The sequence below is a fragment of the Thalassophryne amazonica genome, chromosome 18 (assembly GCF_902500255.1).
Source record: "Thalassophryne amazonica chromosome 18, fThaAma1.1, whole genome shotgun sequence".
NCBI lineage: Eukaryota > Metazoa > Chordata > Actinopteri > Batrachoidiformes > Batrachoididae > Thalassophryne > Thalassophryne amazonica.
This window is the reverse complement of record NC_047120.1, coordinates 53117332-53140808: the sequence shown is the minus strand read 5'-3', so window position 1 is coordinate 53140808 and position 23477 is coordinate 53117332. Positions and strand designations below refer to the sequence as shown.

The 23477-nt window shown below is 40.2% G+C and overlaps 2 protein-coding genes across 2 annotated transcripts; both read left to right on the top strand.

Annotated features, from left to right (window-relative positions):
• Nucleotides 1-6836: 6836 nt before the first annotated feature.
• zgc:56095 (uncharacterized protein LOC406286 homolog) lies at nt 6837-11177 on the top strand. The gene is made up of 5 exons (XM_034193714.1): nt 6837-7001; nt 7095-7198; nt 9470-9616; nt 9707-9832; nt 10892-11177. Exons 2-5 carry the CDS (start codon nt 7097-7099, stop codon nt 11039-11041), a joined length of 525 nt encoding a protein of 174 aa, XP_034049605.1. The 5' UTR covers nt 6837-7001; nt 7095-7096; the 3' UTR covers nt 11042-11177.
• A 2881-nt stretch (nt 11178-14058) lies between these two features.
• On the top strand, nt 14059-23461 carry syt5b (synaptotagmin Vb). Its single transcript, XM_034193711.1, has 9 exons — nt 14059-14823; nt 15521-15724; nt 19206-19381; nt 19463-19561; nt 20504-20671; nt 21352-21519; nt 21611-21728; nt 22833-22966; nt 23062-23461. The coding sequence occupies exons 2-9, from the start codon at nt 15526-15528 to the stop codon at nt 23269-23271; spliced, it is 1272 nt and encodes a 423-aa protein (XP_034049602.1). The 5' UTR covers nt 14059-14823; nt 15521-15525; the 3' UTR covers nt 23272-23461.
• Nucleotides 23462-23477: the final 16 nt, after the last annotated feature.

The window sequence follows — 23477 nt, the reverse complement described above, 5'->3', positions numbered from 1 at the left end:
TGGCAGACAGCGTGTGTGGCGTCGTGTGGGTGAGCGGTTTTCTGATGTCAATGTTGTGGATCGAGTGGCCCATGGTGGCGGTGGGGTTATGGTATGGGCAGGCGTCTGTTATGGACGAAGAACACAGGTGCATTTTATTGATGGCATTTTGAATGCACAGAGATACCGTGATGAGATCCTGAGGCCCATTGTTGTGCCATACATCCAAGAACATCAGCTCATGTTGCAGCAGGATAATGCACGGCCCCATGTTGCAAGGGTCTGTACACAATTCTTGGAAGCTGAAAATGTCCCAGTTCTTGCATGGCCGGCATACTCACCGGACATGTCACCCATTGAGCATGTTTGGGATGCTCTAGACCGGTGTATACGACAGCGTGTACCAGTTCCTGCCAATATCCAGCAACTTCGCACAGCCATTGAAGAGGAGTGGACCAACATTCCACAGGCCACAATTGACAACCTGATCAACTCTATGCGAAGGAGATGTGTCGCACTGCATGAGGCAAATGGTGGTCACACCAGATACTGACTGGTATCCCCCCCAATAAAACAAAACTGCACCTTTCAGAGTGGCCTTTTATTGTGGGCAGTCTAAGGCACACCTGTGCACTAATCATGGTGTCTAATCAGCATCTTGATATGGCACACCTGTGAGGTGGGATGGATTATCTCAGCAAAGGAGAAGTGCTCACTATCACAGATTTAGACTGGTTTGTGACCAATATTTGAGGGAAATGGTGATATTGTGTATGTGGAAAAAGTTTTAGATCTTTGAGTTCATCTCATACAAAATGGGAGCAAAACCAAAAGTGTTGCATTTATATTTTTGTTGAGTGTGTATATATATATAGAGAGAGAGAGAGAGAGAGAGAGAGAGAGAGAGAGAGAGAGAGAGAGAGAGAGAGAGAGAGAGAGTCTGTGGTGACCATGCAGGAAGGAGACTAGTGAGGGAAGCCACCAAGACAACGTTTGCCTGTTGCATCACCAGTTATACAGCTTCGTGATGAAGTGATATAAAGGAGGATTTTCTTTAAAACGTGCGAACGTTCAGCTGGAATTTGCCAGAAGGCACATGGAGAAACTAAGCCGAGATTTGATCTGTTTTCCAAACATTCTCTAGTCTACTCCACCCCAACGTGAAGCTGAAGCTGTGAAAGAAAAAAAACAATGGCGACTGGTGACAGTTTTGGGATGGTGCTACAAAAGCATGCCACTTGCATGAAATACAGTGCACAGCAGGAAGTATCAAAATAGGGGAACCAAGATGAGGGAAGAACACTGTCATGGGGGAAACATCTAACTGACTGTGTCCTGTAGTAAATACAGAGAAGACAGACAGTTATATTCACGGGAGGAGTGATATTGGAGTTAGAGATGAGCGTGTGACTGTGATGACACAGTGGAGGGAAGGAAGTGGATATTTAAGGTCTGACGACGACTGGGCTAAAACGAAAATTGTACTCAAGAGGAACAAATAGTGGGTTTCGTGCCAGCAGGAGGCGGCAATGCAACTTTAATGATGCCGACTGCCGTTAGCCCCAAAGAAGAAGAAGAAAAAGAAGAAGAAAGAGTTTTGTGGCCTCCTGTTCCTTAGTGGCAGCTAGAGATACCCAGGGTTGACCTTGCACTACTTGAACTTACAGCAGAGAATAATAATAGAGTCCTAGTCAGTCCATTTCATGAGCATGTAACAGAGAGGTACCAACAACTTGTTTTACTTTTTACTGACAGGTTGAAGGATCCAGAAACAAATGCTACTGGAGCAGCTTTATCCCAAGGATGGCATATTGAGTCATCCAAGAGAACATCAGATTTCCTGAATGTATTCACAGTGGAGTTATTTGCTGTTCTAATGGTAGTCCGGTGGACAGCACAGATAGATTATCGTAAAGTGTTGGTGTGCCGTGACTTGGTGCAAGCTACAGTAGTGTTCAGAATAATAGTAATGCTATGTGACTAAAAAGATTAATCTGGGTTTTGAGTATATTTCTTATTGTTACATGGGAAACAAGGTACCAGTAGATTCAGTAGATTCTCACAAATCCAACAAGACCAAGCATTCATGATATGCACACTCTTAAGGCTATGAAATTGGGCTATTAGTAAAAAAAAAAGTAGAAAAGGGGGTGTTCACAATAATAGTAGTGTGGCATTCAGTCAGTGAGTTCGTCAGTTTTGTGGAACAAACAGGTGTGAATCAGGTGTCCCCTATTTAAGGATGAAGCCAGCACCTGTTGAACATGCTTTTCTCTTTGAAAGCCTAATGAAAATGAGACGTTCAAGACATTGTTCAGAAGAACAGCGTAGTTTGATTAAAAAGTTGACCGGAGAGGGGAAAACTTATACACAGGTGCAAAAAAATTATAGGCTGTTCATCTACAATGATCTCCAATGCTTTAAAATGGACAAAAAAAAAAAAAACAGAGACGTGTGGAAGAAAATGGAAAACAACCATCAAAATGGATAGAAGAATAACCAGAATGGCAAAGGCTCACCCATTGATTAGCTCCAGGATGATCAATGACAGTCTGGAGTTACCTGTAAGTGCTGTGACAGTTAGAAGAAGCCTGTGAGAAGCTAATTTATTTGCAAGAATCCCCCACAAAGTCCCTCTGTTAAATAAAAGACACGTGCAGAAGAGGTTACAATTTGTCAAAGAACACATCAACTTGCCTAAAGAGAAATGGAGGACTATTTTGTGGACTGATGAGAGTAAAATTGTTCTTTTTGGGTCCAAGGGCCACAGACAGTTTGTGAGACGACCCCCCAACTCTGAATTCAAGCCACAGTGAAGACAGTGAAGCATGGTGGTGCAAGCATCATGATATGGGCATGTTTCTCCTACTATGGTGTTGGGCCTATATATCGCATACCAGGTATCATGGATCAGTTTGGATATGTCAAAATACTTGAAGAGGTCATGTTGCCTTATGCTGAAGAGGACATGCCCTTGAAATGGGTGTTTCAACAAGACAATGACCCCAAGCACATGAGTAAATGAGCAAAATCTTGGTTCCAAAGCAACAAAATTAATGCCTCGCAGATGTGAAGAAATCATGAAAAACTGTGGTTATACAACTAAATACTAGTTTTGTGATTCACAGGATTGCTAAAAAAAAAAAAAAGCAATTTGAACATAATAGTTTTGAATTTTAAGCGTCAACAGCAGATGCTACTATTATTGTGAACACCCCCTTTTCTATTTTTCTTTTTTACTAATAGCCCAATTTCATAGCCTTAAGAGTGTGCATATCATGAATGCTTGGTCTTGTTGGATTTGTGAGAATCTACTGAATCTACTGGTACCTTGTTTCCCATGTAACAATAAGAAATATACTCAAAACCTGGATTAATCTTTTTAGTCACATAGCACTACTATTATTCTAAACACTAGTGCTCAATGATGTTTCTGTAAACATCTGATAGGTGTTGTATCGTCAATTATCAGGCTATTGCAAACACCTTATATGTAGTTGTTTAGTTGCAGTTTAAATGCTTTGTTTTCACATAGCACTACTATTGTTCTGAACACCACTGTCCCAATAGCATTGGGACAGGTTCATCCAGGAGTCGGCAAGACCTCATTTCCGACATTCTTTTGGCAATTAGGGATGTGGCGAGGAAAGGGGTTGAGATAACATTGATGTGGGTTCCAGCACATGTAGGTATCCCAGCAAATGAGAAGGTGGAGAGATAGGATGGAAGCATAGATATCAGTATCAATCTTTCCAAAGCAGAGGGCAAGTGCATTGTTTGGAGGTAAATTAACTTACAATGGCCAGGAATGCATTTATTTTCACTAGTTACACTGCAAAAACTGATATCTAAGAAAAAAAATTTAAAAAGTCTTGTTTCAAGAAACTTTGACTTAAATTTTGTCTAAATAGAAAAATAGTCTTGTCAAGCTTTTTTTTTTTAACATAAGAAAAAATATCTTATTTTGGGAAAATCTATGTCACTTTTTCTCAATAGGTTTTCTCCAGCTAATATCAAGCTGTATTTAACCAGTAACAAGGAAAGACAATGGATTTGAAATCATCCAAGCTAAAGAACAAGATTGTTTTCCTTATTTTAAGACAGAGGCTAATCACAAAATAAGAATTCTGTCTAGTTTTAAGGTACATTTTGATTATTCGGTGCCTAGACATTTTGCTACTTTTGAGAATTCTAACAAAGTAAATTTTCTTACCCCACTGGCAGGGTTTTTTTTAAGCTTAATACAATAAAATTTGGCTATATTTCAGATTACTTGTCTTATTTTGAGAGGGACTGTTTTTGCAGTGTAGTAGAAAAGAAAGGATGAAGTCACTATTGCTAGACTGAAAATTGGTCATACTTTCTTGAACAGTTCTCTCTTCCTCCTAGGAAAACATCAGGATGGACTATGTTTGGAATGTCTACAGCCAGAGATGGTGCCGTGTGTTCTCGTGTATTGTAATACATATTCCAGAGAAAGGCAAGAGATTTTCTCAGAATTTAGAAGAATAGGCCTGAATAGGCTTAAGACTTTAAGGGCTTTAGTCTTAAGATTCTTTTTTTCTTAAATCTTTTTAAAAAACTTGACTCATGAATCAACTTTTCCCTGCCAATTACATATGTGTATATGTTTTGTGATGTTATTTTGTTTATTTTGCTCAGGGAGTTCCTTGGCATGGGATGATAGTAAAAAATGACTTTTCTCCAAGTTACCAAAAATAACTAAAACTAAAAAAAGAAAAAAAAAATCCAATCTGACTGTGTACTGTTGACTGTGTGGTATGTCGTATAAACCCTTTTTTTTTTTTTGGTCACATTGGTGTGATGAGGCGGCAGTAGTTTGTCACTAAATCTTTTTATCCTGCGATTTGTAAATTCAAGATAAAGTTTTACTGATAGATTTTTGAAATAGAAAGTTTACACACAGACATGTAAGAATTAAATCCATCATTTAAAGGTTTATGTATGTTTTGTAGATACTGTATTTTAAGCTGTTTGTGTAGTTTTGTGTGGGGAGGTGATGGTCTAGTAGTTGAGCGTTGAGCTTGGGACCAGAAGATCCTCGGTTCGAGTCCCAACCTGACTGGAAAATCACTAAGGGCCCTTGGGCAAGGTCCTTGGTCCCCTAGTTGCTCCCGGTGTGTGTGTGTCAGGATTGAGGTTTTGTTTTCTGTTTTTGGTTTGGTTTTGTTGAGTCTCTTGCTGGGGTTTTTCCTGTTGGGGTCTGTCTGTCCCTTTTTCTCTTGTCTTTCCCTGCTGACTCTTGGTGGTGGGTGTTTCCCTCTCTCTCCAATCACGCCCTCTTTCTGGTTTGTTCCATGCACACCTGTTCCTTATCAGCACCTCATCACCTGGGTGTATTTAAGCTCCTCAGTTCTCCTTGTTCTTCACCAGATTGATGCGCCCTGTGCCTTCTTTCCAGCTCTGTTTTTGTATTCTCGACCTGCTAGCCTCAAGTGTGTTACAACTACCTGCTTGTATCCTCGACCACGCCTTCTGCCTGATTCTGTTTTTGTTACTCTTGTCAGACTGCTTCACTGTGTACCGTACTCAGTTTACTGTTTTGGTAAACTGCTTTTACCTACAGAGCCAGTTGTCAGAGTCCTGCAATTGCGTCCAGCCAAATCCAACCTCTAGACCTGATAGTGTGGTGAGCGCCTTGTATGGCTGCGCCCTGACATCAGGGTGAATGTGAGGCATTGTTGTAACGCGCTTTGAGCGTCTGATGCAGATGGAAAAGCGCTATATAAATGCAGTCCATTTAAAGAAGTTCCTGTAGGAAGTATTTTATGGATAGGGTCAAGTGGGAGGGGGAAGTATTGGCTTTTTAAATACCTGAAAGGCACTGGACTTCGAGAGATTTTAGTATTGCTATAACGGACTGATGCAGAAGGTGGCAGCAAAGCAACAGTAAGGATTCCGGCTACCGTTAACCACCATAGAAGAAGAAAAAGACCATGCTTTATGCATGATACAGGAAGGTACTTACATCAAATCCATAAAGATGATTTAAGAAGAATAGATGTGGCTGGAAGCAGGAAAGAGGAAGTAGTCTTGGCCCATCTCTGGATAGGCCACACAGATCTTGATAAGACTCTTCTAAGGATCCACAAACACCCAACAGGAGTCTGCCCTGGAAAACTGGAAACTGTTCATGTTTTTATACAGTGTGAGACTTATATTGAGCAACGGAGGAGAATGTCCACAATACTCTGCAGAGAGAATAAGAACATGTCCCTTGGAAATCACAGCTGATCTGTCACCGTTAGTTATCGCAAGGTCAAAGAGGAAGTGTAGAGGTGACCACGCTTTTTCAGTCGCTGCCCCAAAACTGTGGAATGACCTTCCTTTGCACATCAGGCAGGCTGATTCTCTCTCAGCTTTTAAATCTTCTCTTCTCTTTAGCTTTTAACTCACCTTGACATGTTGGATCTTATTGTTTCTTGTTTTAACTACGGTATAAAAAATTTTTTTATGTATTTTAACTTGCTTGTTCTTATTTGTGTGCAGCACTTTGGTCATTGGCATTGATTTTAAAGCACTTTATAGATAAATTGAGATTGAGAAATCTTCTACAAAACCCATCACGCATCGTGCAAAAAGAATTCTTTAAATATCTAAAGGACACTGGATTACTTCATCGCGTCTAAACAAATGCCTATGGCTGCCTGGAGGTAAGGTTTTGTAAATCTCAGCTCACCAGCCCGGTAGGTGGCGGTAGACGCACCTTAAGATGATGCCGTCCGCCATTCATTTCGAAGAAGAAAGATCATGCTAACTTTGCTAGCTCTTAGACAAACTTAATTTGCCCCTTATGTTAATGCCTTATATAGTATTTTTAAATAAAACATTAAATCGCCTACTCCATTTTTCATATGCTTAAACTGGGAGTTGTTTCAGTCACACACGACAAACAGCTTCTTCACCCGCTTCTTATCTCATGACGACATCTGTGAGATAAAAGCAGCAGCAGGCTGCTGTTCGGGATTATTGTCATCTTCTGCCTCACCACAACGTCCGAGGTAAATAAGCGTCTCTATTTATTTCTGCCGTTGTTTCAGTTTTGGCACTGCTGCTTCATTTAGTATTTTATTTTTTTTTCTTGTTTTTTTTAGACATGCAGTCTGTGCTTAAACACAACTTCCACTGTGAGTGTGAAGGAGACATCAACAAACTCATCAACTTGAAACTTCATGCGTCCTACACCTATCTGGCTCTGGTACTTATTTCTTTATTTAAACAACAAAATGTTATCTCTTACACTGCAAAACGTTTTCCCAAGAAACTGACCCGTTTGCTTTTTCTGCACTCTGAATATCTGCAGTACGACGGCGTTTTAGGGCCACATAATTTATTTTATTTTTAGACTTCGAGAAAAAAGTCGTAATTCTACGAGAATAAAGTCATAATATTTAGACTTTTTTTCTCGTAATATTACAACTTTATTCTCTAAGTCCAAAAAAAAAAAAAAGAAATTCAATGTGGCCCTAAAACTCTGCCATACTGCAGTTATTTGTTTCTGGGAAGAAAAAAAAATGACTCAACAACTTTGCAACTCGATGAATGCTTAGTGATTGATCAAGAATGAAATGCAACGTTTTGCTTTTTAAAGTTTGAAAAACTACAGTTTTAACTGATTTTAAATTGCTTGGGACAGGTTTTGACCGTATTTATAATGGTCTTTGTCATTGTAAATTAAGTAATGGTGCAAACATAAGACATGGATTAAGACATGACACAAGACATGTGAACATTGGCTTTAACAAGGAAGGTAAATTGAGATTTTAGCTGCATTTGCTGGCCACTTTAATAGGTACATCTATGCACGGTGTATACGACTTGCTAACACCCCGTTTACACCGAGTTCACGACTGAGTTGCAATAGAAAACAGTCTCTGCTCGCCGTCGCTCTCACTGATTCCCACTGGGGTTGCAGGCTGGTCATAATGGAGTCTCCATGGTCAGAAAAAAGATCCTCTTGGTCACCATCAGTCTCCAACAAGTGTGTGAGTGTATTGAGCTATTTAAAACACTCACACAAGTTGTGCGTCCAGTTAACAGATACATGAGTCTCATAATCCGTCTTGATAAATTCTCACGTCTCAACTCACTCTCAACTTGGTCCTATGAGTTGTAATAGACTCTCAATTGACTCTGCATGGGGTTGCATCAATAATCGTGGATGTTAACATATTTTTCACTCGCACAATTCAGTCACAATGTAAGCTTGGTGTAAATGCACAGAATGTAAATGCAACAGATCACAAGAGACCAGCCAAGACTTGTGAGAGAATGATCTCGTGGGTCCTGTATAGATCTCAGTCCGGTGTAAACAAGGCATAAAGTTCAAACAAAGCATCAGAATGGGGAAGAAAGGGGATTTAAGTGACTGAATGTGGCGTGGTTGTTGATGCCAAATGGGTTGATCTGAGTATTTCAGAAACTGCTGATCTACTGAGATTTTCATGCACAACTATCTCTAGGGTTTACAGAGAATGGTTGTAAAAGAGAATATATCCAGTGAGCAGCAGTTGTGTGGACGAAAATGTGTTGATGTCGAAGGAGAATGGACAGGCTGATTGAATGGCTGCTTGATGTTATCCTGTCAATATGAACCAATATCTGTGAGGGATGTTTCCAACACCTTGTTAATCTATGCCATGAAGAATTAAGGCAGTTCTGAAGGCAAAAGGTGGTCCAACCCGATACTAGCAAGGTGTACCTAATAAAGTGGCCAGTACATGTATCAATGCTGTTATTAATTCTGATTATTAGTGCACTTCTTTGATTCCCTTATCTTTTCCTGATTGTTGTGTGGACAACTGTAGATCAACACAAGTTTTCAGCTATTTTCCCTTTTGCTTGATGCAGAATTTGGTGTTATGCCATCACATCTAATGTAATATGGCAATACTTCTAAAAGACATTGATAACATCTGAGACCTAAGATTCCAGTGGTTTGAAAAATTTGGAACCTGTTCTTGATTCTCATCCCTCAGCTTTTACTTAGTTTTTAAACTGTTAGACACCAACGATGGACCAGTACTTCTGCCAGTGGACAGAAGAGAAATTAAGGTTATGTGATTACACCATTGATGACTGTCGTGTATAGAATATCTCCCCCAAAAAATGGATAAATATTATTGAAGTCTTATTAGATGGTCTTCTCCCAGCATTACAAGATAGAACTCAGACGTTACAATGAACTCTTCCTGAATTCTACAATCTTGTTCAGGCTGAGTTAATTGTCTTGATAAAAGCAAAAAGACCCAATGGATACAGACTTCAATTTAGATTAACTGCTATGTTGTCAAATTAACAAACAATTACACGTTTGGCTAACGATGTGGATTTTTCAATGAAATATCCATTTAGACAAGGGGGATGATGATTTTTTTTTTTAAAGATTTTAAAAGTAAATCTGAGTGTCTGTTGATGAAAATATTTGAGTGCTACCGTAACATCAGTTAATGATTTTTCTGTTTCCCAGGGCATGTATTTCGACAGGCATGATGTCGCTTTGCCCAAATTTTCCCACTTTTTTCTCGAGCGTTCAGTGAAAGAACAGAAACAGGCTGAGGAGCTTCTGGAATATCAGAACATGAGAGGTGGTCAAATTTTACTTCAGACCATTGCTGTGAGTCCTTATTGTCACTGTTTGGCAGCATTCTTTATTTTCCTGATTGTGTACTGAAATGTTAATTCAGTTTTTAATTTTCTGTTTTAGAAACCAAGCAGAGATGACTGGAAAGGCGGTTTGGATGCAGTGACCTTCTCCTTGGAATACCAGAAGTCCCTAAACACATGCGTCCTTGATGTGCACCGCAGAGCTGGTACCCACAGCGACTGTCATGTACGTTTGGCAGTATGTAATGTTGTATTTGTAGAAATTGCTGACTTTTGGGGGTTCTTAATTGGTTACACAGTTTGTTTTGTTGCAAGAAGTGCTGGAATGATGAGTCAAAGAGAGTTTAATTATTTATTCAAAGAAGCTCAAATTTATCTTTATCTTGCTCATTAAATATGATTTTTCTCATGATTCAAATAACTTTAGCCCAGTGAAATGAGAAAAGCAGATATTGGAATCATACAGGACAAGCTGCAGGATAAAATTGCTAAAGGGCATAGGTTACAATTGTCGTCTGCAATTGTGTACCAAGTCTCAAATGAGTTCAGAGAAGTGATTTGTGAGGTAACTGTGATTAGCACTTCTACTTCCATAGGCTTGGCAGGCAGCTTACCAATTAATAACTCCTGAATGTAATTCACAAACATTTTTTTTTTTTTTTAAACTTCAGACCAGCAGCTGCTGTCAGAACATAGTAAAGAACTTTATTTTGAAAGGTTTTAGAGGCGCCAACAGTGATAAACTATTTAAATTTCCTATTTAAAGATTATTCACCCGTTTTTATTGGGAAGTCATTTTAATGCCAGCAGGTGGAATTGGCTGCAGTGTTGCCTTATTTCTAAATTACATTTTTTGAAATAGATTTTTATTTATTTTGGACTTTGATGTAGCCATTAAGAAATTGAAAGCATTCTACACTACAGTTTTACTGGTTCAATGTGGTTTTAAAGGCTTTTTGAAAAGGTTAAAAATGTGTTCAAACTGGATATTGGTTTTTCATTTTGCTGGTTTGAAGTGGCTCTAAATTGACGGAAAATTGGCTTTAAAGTGGTTCAATTAGAAAAATCTGCCAAAAACCACGAAACTGCCTTTGGATTTTCTGTAACTTTGGATTCTTTAATGCTGCAGTGTTTTTGTTTGTTTTAAGTAGTTTCTGGTAAATAAGTAAGCAATTCAATAAAATCATCATTAGTATCTTGTTCTTGTGTTGGGAATGTTGTCATTTTAAATTTAAGTACCTTTTAAAGACAGTGTTTTATGAGCTCTGTCTTGTCTCTCTTTCAGCTGTGTGACTTCCTTGAGCAATATTTCCTCACTGACAGCCACGACACCATCACGGAGCTCGGCAACCATGTGGGCAGCCTGACTCGAATCACTGCGTCTGAGATTCAGGGATCTCTGGGAGAATACCTATTTGACAAACACACTCTGTGAGAGTCACAGTAATGTCATGAGATGAGCACCACTTTTTAAAATGGAGATCAAATTTTGCTCGTCAATGTCACAAGAAAAAAAAAAAGTTTGGAAGTATGACTGACAATAACTTTGCTCTAGAATAATTCCACAGTGGGGAGGAAAACAGTGCAATGCAGCAGATAACCAAAACAATCATTCAGTTTGTGATAAAAGCATGAAATTTGAACACATTCTAAATGAACTAATATTTATTTTCAGGTATGGAGACATCCTGGAGCTGAGTTCTAATGAACTACAGGGGTCAAAGAATTACACAGGGGTCAAAATTTTAAAGTGCTCCAATCATGTTAAACTATACCACATTAGTTGTGACCATAAGGATTCCAAAAAGGTATAGTTTGGATTATCTATAACTGAATGTTATGGGGTAAAAACATTAAAAATGGTGACAAAGGTTATTTTTGTGTTTTTGTTTTTTTTAACCAAAATTGGAGCAACTTTAACTTTTGATCCCTGTACAAACTGAAACTGACCTTCGTCACCATTTTTGCTATTTTTACCCCATAACTCCAGAACATTCAGTCATAGTCCAAACTATGCCTTTTTGGAATCTTTATGATCAGACAATGTGATATAGTTTTCAACATGATTGGACCATTTTTAAATTTTGGCCCCCTGTGTAATTCTTTATTGACCCCTGTAGCTCATTAGAAGTCAGTTCCAGGATGGCTCCATATCTGAAAATAAAAATTAGTTCATTTAGATTGTGTTGTCATTTCAGCTGCTCCCATCTCGGGATGGGGTCGCTCGCACAGCAGATACAGCCAGATCCACATTGGTAATGGGCACAAGTTTTACGCCGGATGTCCTTCCTGACACAACTCGTTTCACTCAGAGAAACACACAGCCGATGGTGTTCCAAAGAGTTCTCCCATCCAAGTACTAACCAGATGCTGCACTGCTTAGCTTCTGAGATCTGAAGGGATCAGGCTGACACAGAGCAGACCGGCTGCTTAGTTAATTTAGACTGTGTCAAATTCCATGCTTTTATCACAAACTGAACAATTTATGGAAATTTTAGCTAAGCTGCATGAGCCACTACTTGGTGCTGAAACTACTGTTTGTGAATGAATTTATTTGTCTGTATTCTGTCACATTTCCACATTCCACTATTTTGGAAAAGAAAGTTGTTTTTCATCAAACAATTTGTTTTTAAGCTTTAATGGAAACATTGACGCCAGATTAAAAATTTAAACCACTGTGTTGCTTTCAATTTTTTTTTCTTTTTTTTCGTCTGTACATTTTGTTAACACATCTAAGGTCGCTTGGTCTTAAATATACAGCTTGTGTGTTATCTAATGTCACGTCTGCATCGACAGATAACTGACATTTAGCTTACTCAGCTTTGGGAGGGAACTTGTGTTTAGTGTTGGGCTACCAGACGCTCTGGGGCTTAAAACATGTCATGTCTGCTTGTTGGTAAATTATATGCTGTGGTGGAACTGAGTCAGCTCTGCATTACAGATGGCTTTATGTCCTGTGCTGTTCCGTTATCAATTTTGTGATCCAGTGCCAGCAGCACATACTTTGATTTAACAACATGCAAATTTTTCTCAGATGAGGAAGTGTTTGCATAGTAAAAGCTAATGTATTTGCGTGTGAAACACGTTTCTTGAGTCAACGTAAAATGAACCTCTTGAATTGATTTTGTATATTGAAGGGAGAAAAGGGTCGGGGGCTGCTTAGTGTTTTAAAGGTTGACCTACTCAAGCCAGGTGCTGAAATGATCCATGTTCAAGTTTTATAATATTAGAATTGCCAGTATTCCTGAGTTTACCTAATTGTCACCAGTTCCAAGTTGGTTAGACTTTAAATGGTGTTAATACTATTCAAGAGTTCATATTTTTAATGTTTAAAATTGTAATGGCTGGGACACTGCAGACACTTCTGATGTTGGGTTTGAACCCACAGCTTTCTGGTTATGAGGCAACAGCACTGTGAGAATCTCTGAATTTTTCTCAGTATTGCTGTCACTTACCCAGAAGGTTTTGGGTTCAGACCCAGCCTGGGGACTATGTGATATTTATGAACATGGTCTATGCTCAGATGCCTTTTTTGGGGGGGGCTTGATGGATGACACCGTGGTCTTTGCAGAATCAGTGGATACCTTGATTGCAGTATTTGAGAAGCTGAGTGACGAATTGCAGTGTTTGGATTTGCGAATGTCCTGATTCAAGACTATAATCCAGGCTTTCACTGACTTCCTTGACTCGACCATCAGAGGTCTATGTGGTGGAAGTGTCAAACTTGTAGACACATTCACTTATCTCGGCAGTGGCATTCATGCCGCTGAGTTCTTGGCCTTTGAGTTCAAGAGATACTGAAGAAGAGCTTATAGAATCGTTAGCTCATTGGACAAAAATGTTTGGTAATGCTGACACCTTTGCAGGAGAGAGAGGATTGAAGGCCTGAGGGTCTTGGTGCTTCCTGTAAGGTTGAGACTTGGATGCTCACTATTGACCTAAAGCAATGTGAGTATCTTGGGTACCAAGTCTCTTCAGAAGGTCCTTGGAGAACTACTGGAAAGACTGTCCGACAAATGATTGCTCACTGCCAGCTATGACATTTTGGCCATGTGGCATGTCTCTCTAAATGATTCATGCTGGTGCCTCAGTGTTGTGGACCCTAGCCACTGGAGAAGACCAAAGGAACATCCATTTTTCCCAACAGCTATGTGGTTACTTAAGAGAGGTGGGGATTGACCAGATCATGTCTGCCTTGGTCTTTGCCATCCAGGACCCAAGTCCTGGATGGCGGTGTGATGGATGGGGCGGTTCTTGGCACATACACTTGCTCCCATGCCTGACATGACCACTGTCATTCATAGCAACACCATTGAAAACTTACAGTCTTGCAAGAACTCTCACTTAAGCACAGGGTTAAAATTACACCTTTTACCACTGAGTATTAACACTTGAAGGGGTAAAAGAATCTCTGAGATATGACTGCAATTTAACAGTCCAGTTTTTGATGGGTAGATGGGAATATATGCCATTATTTTCATGCATAACACAATCTAAACCCATAGCACCGTTTCCTGTGATGTTTAATTTTTGTTGCCTGGTTGGACTTCTTGCCCAGTATTGTGGTTTATTAACTATTAGTGAAGATTGCTGCACGTTGGAGTCACGGAGATGTCCAGACGTAAAAGTGCAAACGTGGCGGTCTGCCTGGGGATTAACACATACGGCTCTAAATGTGGGTATGTTTGGTCCAATCTGAGCCAAGGGATGGAACATCTACCACTGAATGTTGTCAGTAGACTGACAGCTATGAGGCCAGCTTGGCTGAGAGGATTAGTGAGGAACAACAATCTGCACCCAAATGGCCCAAAATAACCCTGATCGAACAAATGCTGTCGGTATATAAAGAAATTTCGGGGATTGGTTTTTCTTTCCTTTTTGTTTTGCCCAAATGGTAGTGGTGCAACAAGCCAACTATTCTTTCTTTTAAGTGAAATACACTGCAACAGATGTGTTGTCAACAATCTAATATGGGGAGGAGGGATACAGGGGGATTAAATCATAACAGCGCTTTGGTGATTTGCCAGAGCTTTAGCTCAGATGAAACGGGTCGTAGGGACTCTGGCTGTCGACATTGGCAGCAGACAGGAGAACATGCGAGCGCCGGCCGTGTGAGGACCCGAGAGGGCGAGCAAGTGGCACACAATATACCTTAAAACTAAAACGCTCCATCAAGAACACCTTGACGGTATAGAGGAAATTAACAGGTTTCACCAGGTAAGAACAACCATCAGAGTTTTTTTTTTTTAATTAAGTGCACTAAGAATTTCAGGTCATATGAAGCACTTTATAAATGCAGCTTTAGTAACAATGTTTTGAGCACATTGGAAGTATTAAGTCACTTTATTGTTAGTAGTTTGGATGTGATGTGACAGCTACCAAAATTTTGAAAATTGAACTTGAGCCCAAAATCTTTAAAACTGGAAATTTAAATTTCAAGATTAAATGTATATTATATATACTCAAAATTATAAGATTTACATTGTAGTACTGTATTTGTTTTACTTATGATGAGGTGACGTTCTACTGAGTCACCTTGAAAATTCCTTATTTAATTAATAATTGGAATTCTTCAAAATTCCAATTGAAAGACAACCAGCTACTGTTTATTTAGGCTTTGAAAAGATGGTATTTTGGATTATTATTGTTGCACCACAGTTTAATCCAGTTACTACGTGCAGAGGGCCAGAGGCGGTGACGGGAGAGAAAAATAGAGATGGCAAAATGTTGGAGATGACAGAAACAGAGGGATTAGGGTCAAACATGTTCAGCATCTGGCTTAGGGATGTCCTGCGCGGCCCAGCACTGGCCCACTGTACTGTAACACAGCAACACAAAGATTACACGGAAGTTACAACTAACATGGTGACAAATTTAAACCCAACCTGAATGATTGATTCTGCATCTTTGACAGCTGACATGAGGCTGACCACCGCTGGAGTCAGGGCCCGAAGGGCCGCAGAGCTTCAGGAACCAGAAGTAGAGAATGCAACAGAACCGGTTCATCATGAGCCCTCCAAAACCGCACACCACGAGAAGTCCAAACCAGAACATCATCCGAGCCACGACTACAGCCACATGAAGGACAAGTTCATGAATGAGTTTAGTCGACTGCCAAGTAAGGCTCTTCTGAAATTTAGGCAAACTTTTTTCAAGAGAAAATCGTGAATTTATGATGGTACCAGAGGCATATGATCAAAGTCCCTATGTTTGTATGAATTTTACCAAGATATCTGCAGAACACCAAACTTTGGTTTTGCTTAAACTTGCCATGTACATTGCGCACATGAATAGAAATAAGCTATTTTATTCAGATTCAAATTGGTCAATAACCAAGCTCAGATACCTTCATTTAGTAAAATAAATAAGGGCAATACCTACCCTGGGTACCACAGTGCCTTACTCATTAGCACCCCTGCGTCACAGCAAGAAGGTCCCAGGTTCGTATTCAACGACATGCAGGTGGTGGCTCTAAATTGACCGTATGTGTAAGTGAGAGTATGAATGAGTTTGCTTGTCTAAATGTGTCAACCCTGTGGCAGACTGATGGTCTTCCCAGGATGTACCCCGCCTATCGCCCGGCAACTGATGTTATAGGCTCCAGCCCCACTGTGACCCTTAACTGGAATTGGCAGGTTCAGGAAATGGATGGAATACTGACCCTAATTTCCTTCACCAAGCACAAACTCAAACTTGTGCAAGGTCTTGCAAGGTGTAATCGGTGTTAGCAAGTTTGATCACGATATATGGAGACCTCACTAGTTTTCAGAGTCTCTACCACCTTCTGGCCAAAATTCTAATTGAAATAAATCTAATGCTGAACATGTCTGACTGAATTCATTCATTTATTGAGGTGACCTTATGTGCCAAGCTTCCCCGTAATATATGGTCTTTTTCAAGATGTTCCATTCAGGTTTCTGGGACTAGGCTCCCTGATGGACACAATTAAAATAAAAATACACCCAGCGATTGAACTTGTCCAAGGTTTTAATGGGGTCACTGGGTGTCAACTGTCACCTGTTGACATGTGGTGGAGGCTGCGGGCTTGCTTTGCTTATGGTATTTGAGATTCCAATTTCAATTTAGTAAGTTTTATGCCGGATCACCTACTTGACAAAATGCCAGACATACATGGAGGATGGGACACTGGTGTCCTTTAACCAGGAACCTCATGTTTTGGAAGCAAGTGTATTTTTTTTTCATTATTCTGAGGTATATTATTAAATATTCTGATTATAGACAATTGGTAAATTTGTATAGGCTCCAGCCCCACCGTGACCCTTGATTGGAGTAAGCGGGTATAGAAAATGGATAGGTGGATGGTAATTTGTGTTTATTTTTTAGGATATTCTAAGATAATCTGAGTCAGGGGTGCACTTTAAATTACATGAATAACCCGTTGTTATGTTGTCTCACTATCATAGTCAAATGAACTACTGTTCTTAGGCTCTACTCTCAATAAATGATGCAAGAACAGCATCTGCAGAAAGTGACATAATAATTTTCAACATAGCGGGTTCAAATTAAGACCACAGCTCCTTAAACAATGTAGTTGGTAACTGATCAAAGAGACAAGTAGTGTTTTTAGCATGATTCACAATTTGCAACAGCATACCTAGAAAGAGATTGAAAATCAATAAATGTTGGTTTTCTATGAGCGTAAATTCCTCCTTTGAATACAGGATCACTCAGTCTGATGAAAGATTGCTGGGATGTTTTTTTGACCTAATATCCTCCATTTTCTTTTCAAAGTAGTCCAATAAATTTTGGAGAGTAAATGGCAATGAACTTGCAGACAGTTGCAGTTGAACAAGTTTGACGTAGTGTCTCAATGTAATTTTGGATTATGCTTATTTTTGCTAATTAGGTTTACTAATAAAACTTCTTTGTGGTTGATAACATGTTTGTACTCCAATACAATGCCATGCTAGGCAATGTGAAAAACCTCTCATTTAGACCTACACCATTTATGCCCCAGACTCCTACACTTATGCTTGACATATCGTAGGTGTTTGTTAGACCAAGTCGTTTGCAACTTGAGGTGAAGAGATTTTACTGTAAGTGGAGCAGTTAAATGCAATAGATCATCAAGTGCTGTATTGGTGAAACTGTCCACTGAGTGACCATGTTCAGAAAGAGATTCTAGAATTTGCTTGGGACTTCAGCGAGGGCAGTCACATCTCCTCCTCTCTCCTCTGCTCTATGTTTTTCTATCTCTGCTCCAACCTTCAAAAGTCCCAACTTTACCAGACTCTGAATTCTTCAAGCTATATTTGGAATAACCATGGAATTGATTAGCTGGTCTCTCAACACTATTGACACCATTTTTTCAACAAGGAAATCAGGGCTGGGGGACCCTGCATGCCCAGGTGGTACTTACACCGCGGGCTATGTTCTCGATGCCTGGGAGAAGTGGCGTGTGGTGTGCTTGGCACCACTCTCCATGGAAGACGTCAAGGATTTATTCTTCTTTGTTTTTATGGTAGGAGGGCTGGGGCTGATTGGGTTATGTGCTGCCCTGACCTACCGTAAAATTGGCAAGACAGCTGCTACCAGAACAACAACCCCACACCTGTCTGTCATGATTAATGAGGTGGGTAAGGTGGTGCGTTAACTTTTGAACTCAAACGCAAGTCGGAAAACATCTCAGAGCAAATATCTGCCTTGCAAAGGAAGATGTTGGAAACCAGAGAATATTCATAAATTGGATTTTGATGGTCAGAGGAGCCACAAATGGAATTTCTGTGTTTCTCTGCCTAACCCAAAACATGGCAGCCTTATCAGCTGCCAAAGGTCAAAACGCCCTGCTTGTTTTTCCTCCAGAAGGATTTCAACTGCCTTGGTGAAGCATTCGGCTCCCCTCTTATCTGCCCTTCCCTACAGCCTGCTGTTGTCAAGGCAACTCCAGACTTTATGCACACATGGACAGAGACTGATACGAACTCATCTGCACACGACGCACGCCTACCACGCACACCCCCTACCACCCCCCTTGTTGTTCTATCCCCACCCCACCCCCCACCCCAGGCTCCGCTCTGCCACTCCGGGAGGCTGCGCGGCACATAGCTGCAGCACCCCTACTCCACCCCACCCCCACCTCCCCAAAGCTTGGCTGGCTGTGTGGGACTCTGCTGCGGCCTCTACCCACCCTGCCTCAATTCGGATGACGGACTGTTTCATGTTTAGTGCACAGAAACAATATCAAATGTATATGTGTTGTTTTTAATTCTGATGTGTGCCATTATTACGTTCAACTAGTAATAACTGTGAATTAATTGTTGTATTTTTGTCTGAGGTAATTGGCTGGGAAGATCATTTTGTTTCACTTGTGTAATGACAATAAAAAAAAATCATCATCATCGTTATCTCAGGTATTAAGTACTTGCAGAGGCATCCAACCAACTACAATTGGAAAATGGTACAGAATGTGACAACTAAAAATGACTGGCTAGAATGGTTTTATAGCAACATGTCTTTGTGAATTCTTTGTTTGAGATGGTACTCTTCGATTTGTTAACCCTCAGTGGACCCCAGAGGGTTACGTAACAACGACGTACTTACATAGAATGAACATTAAAAGTTGCAATTATATTTTGCAGTGCCAATGTGGGCAGTAGGAGCTATCCTTATGGTGGTCCTGGTGTTGGTGGCGTGCTTTATCTTCTGTGTTTTCAAGAAATGCTTTGGGAAAAAGAAAAAGCCAAAGAAAGCAAGGGAGAGGAAGGCAGGCCGCCGCCGGGTGGCAAAGGAAGATGAACAACAAACAACAGAAAACGTATATTTACATTATGATCACGGTTATCCCAGTAATTATACCATCTTAACTGAACTAACCTGAATGGCGAATGTGTTGTAGGAGGGGGAGGTGAAAGAGGAGGGACAGAAAGAGATGAAAGAACACGAAAAGTTGGGTAAACTGGAGTTCTCACTGGATTACAACTTCACAGAAACTCAGGTAGGTTCTGTGTGAACATTATTGCACTCATTCATTCTTGCTGTGACATAAAGCTCAGTTTTCACTTTTATACATCTCAGAAGAAGTTCACGGTTTGAAACATTGTCCATATCTTTGAAAACCCTAAAGTGTCTTGGAGGGTGGCCATTGTGAACCAGGATATTCTTTTGATTTTGCTGTTGCAAATGACTGGAAGTCTACAAAACACATTGAAACTTTCATCTTTCTGAGGGGGATCTTTCTTGTCTGCTGTATTCTGCTTGGTTATGGGCGTTTCCCTGTGATTCTCTCTCCTGCTTGCCACACCCCTTTCCAGATCCTTCCACACACACCTACCCTGCATTTCCTGCTAATCACTCTCTCTAAGTCACACCTTTCACCCTGTCTAGTTGTGAGATGGTTGAGCCTTGAGCTACTTTTGAGCACTTCTGTCCTGTTTTTTCCTGCCTGTGTTTTTGACCTGCCTGCCTGTTTTTTTGACATTGTCTCTGCGTAATGCTTTGGATCCTGTTGCTTATCTTGGCCTGCCTACCTGTGTACCAAACCCTGCCTTAACTTTTATTGAACCCTGTTTTTGCAACATTTGGCATATTGTTTGGATATTGGCTGTGCTAGCTAGATTAGCATGGAGCTGTCTCAGACATTAGCCTGTTAAGCTAGTTTGTGGGCAAAAAATGTACTTTTTATGTGTTCATTTGGGAATCATGCTGCGACTCAGATTGTGATTTTTATTGAACACCTATGTTTACAGTTGATTTGTTTCATATTTGTGTATGATTAGCTCCATATTTATAACAAAATAATTGCATTCATTCCCTTAAATGACTGCGGCATTAACAGAATATTTAGAGCACTCAAGAAATATTTCTCAAAATTATGTGTGATGCCAACATAATCTGCATTCTTCTGTTTATTGGGACACTTGTTCTGGTTCTTCTGAAGCTCATCGTGGGGATCCTCCAGGCTGCCGATCTTGCTGCCATGGATATGGGAGGAACCTCAGACCCCTATGTCAAAGTCTTTCTCTTACCAGACAAAAAGAAGAAATATGAGACCAAAGTTCAACGCAAGAATTTATGCCCTATTTTCAATGAGACATTCATCTTCAAGGTACCTGAAAACCTACCTGTGCTGACACCTTGGATTTGGAAATACTGTTAGGTGTCATCGACCCTTTTGGTCATAATGTATATCGATTATATGAAATGTTAACTTTGTCCTTGGTGACTTGATGATGTGGAGGCAAAATTGATTTTAAGTCAAAGCATCTGAGGCTTTTTGTGGAAATGAAGTCAAGAAATTAACAGATTAAATAACAGGCTTTTAATTTGAGGCCCCAAAGACACACGCAATAGTCAAAAATCTGAACAGTAGGATTTTGAATAATTTCAATTCAATTTCAGTTTATTTTCATTTATATAGCACCAAATCACAACAGAGTTGCCGTAAGGCGTTGAATATGTGTGTGTGCACAGCATTTCCGAGGAGCTCTTTTATACATTCAGAGAAAGGCAGGGGCACAGCAAACAGTATGTATACATTTTTCAGAAAGTGAAACTTCGAGTTTCCCATGAAATCTTTCGCTGAAAATGAATGTTATCAGTTTCTGCTGTGCAGGAGATGGAATGGAAGGTCAGGCAGAAACAATGTGGTTATTAATGCAGCTGCTTAGCTCATTAGGTTGCATGGGGCATTCGGTACAGAGTTAAATGTAAAGGTTTTAGGCAGGCTATGTGTAAGACATTAAATGAATAATTTTGACACTACAATGATAACTTTTTGCTTTTTAGATTCTATATGCAGAGTTGGGTGGGAAAACATTGGTACTGCAGGTTTATGACTTTGACCGTTTCTCCAAACATGACATGATTGGGGAAATAAAAATTCCCATGAACAGTGTTGATTTGGGCCAACCAATACAGCAATGGAAAGACTTGGAGAGTGGAGAAAAAGAAGAGGTATGTGTTCTTAAATTTTATGCCATTACATACGATAGTTGTTTAAACTTGTTGCCACTGCAAAATTATAATAACATTTTTTTCCCCCCAGCAAGAAAAGCTTGGTGATATTTGCATTTCCTTGAGATACGTCCCAACTGCTGGGAAACTGACAGTGAACATTATGGAAGCAAAAAACCTGAAGAAAATGGATGTAGGCGGTTTATCAGGTAGTGACTCTTTATTTTATCTGTCTCTTATACTGTTCAGTGCTTGCAAGAGAACTGGGTACTGGGTTATACACCCAGTACCCAGTAGACCCAGTAGGGTTATGTAAATCAGTGGTTTGGTTGCCTTTTTTCACGAGAAGAGGTTTACTGACATTGACATTGTGGACGATGCTGTGACCTTTGTGGGATCCATCAATACCCTGTTTGCAACATTTGAGAAGCTGAGTGTCTGTATTTTCCATTGGCTTGGATCAAGACTAAGATCCAGGTTTTTAATGACTTCCTGGATTCAGCCAACTGCATAGGGTGAAAGTACTGAATTTAAGACATTCATTTATGTTGGTAGTGATATACAAACTCTTTGGGTCTTTGGCCTTTAACCACGAGGGATGACGTAGCTGGACAGAGGTGTTCGGTGATGCCGACATCTTTGCAGGATAATAATGATCAGACTTATTTGGGTTCTGGTGCTTCCTCTTTTACTGTATGATTGTAAGGATTGCACCATAACCAGTGACCAAAGGGGTAACTAGATGCCTTTGGTACTAGGTCTAGATCCAAATTAGGGTCCCCTCCCCTTTGGGTTATCCACAGAAAATAGTTTTAATTGGTTTGATGATCAAATAAATGTGTTATTATGGCTTTACTGTATTGTTGTACATCTAATTTTTATAATCCCAGAGCAGACAAAACCTTGGACATCCCCTGTGATCTTTGGTGGCCCTCTAATGGGGGCTTGGACCCCAGGTTTGGAACCAGGGACTTACAGAGACTCAGATAAGGACTATCATTTGAACTGTGAGGGAACATCAGCTACAATATTGTGGCCTCATGGTGCGTTTCTTTGTGCATGATAACATCTCACTTTTGACCTAGCTGTGACAAGTACTCCAGTCACTGTCGAGACTGGAGATGGACCACTTGTCTGCCTGGGCAATTACCATGCAGGCTAACTCTGTCGTGTGGTGGATGTGACATCGTGCCGCACCAGCACGTGCCCACGGACCTGACCGGACTTTATTTTCATTTTACATGTCATATTTGAAGCACTGTAGCTGTGTCTCTGAAACACAGCAATGTCATCTTGTTTTTCCTTTTGGAAAGATCCATATGTGAAGATTGTTCTGCAGCAAAATGGCAAAAGGATTAAGAAGAAGAAGACAACAGTGAAGAAGAATACATTGAATCCATATTTTAATGAGAGTTTCAGTTTTGATGTACCATTTGAGCAGATACAGGTAGGTGGACATCCAAGTTTGTTACTGGTTAATAACAGCGACGGTACTGATGCTGTGTTCTGATCGTGTGTCTTGTTATTCGGGGGGGATTTCAGAAAGTCCAAGTCGTCATCACAGTGTTTGACTATGATAAACTTGGAAGCAATGACCCAATTGGAGGGACCTTCATGGGCTACGGGGCCACAGGAGTCGGCCTCCGCCACTGGTCAGACATGCTGGCCAACCCCAGGCGTCCAATAGCACAGTGGCACACGCTTATGTCAGAAGAAGAAGTGGACGCCGCACTCAAAGCCAAACCTCGTTAATGTCATGCCATGATCATTTTCAGAAAACAAAATATCTGACACGTCTCAGTGTGAACCCTGATGTTCTGTCGATTATAACTGAACCTTTTGTTTGCTTTCAGATGTATTAAAATGTGTGTTATACTGATACTTTTTATAAAGTTTGGTTATCAAAGTCTTTTCCACTCCTATAATTCCCTTACATCTATAACTGTCAACTTGTATAT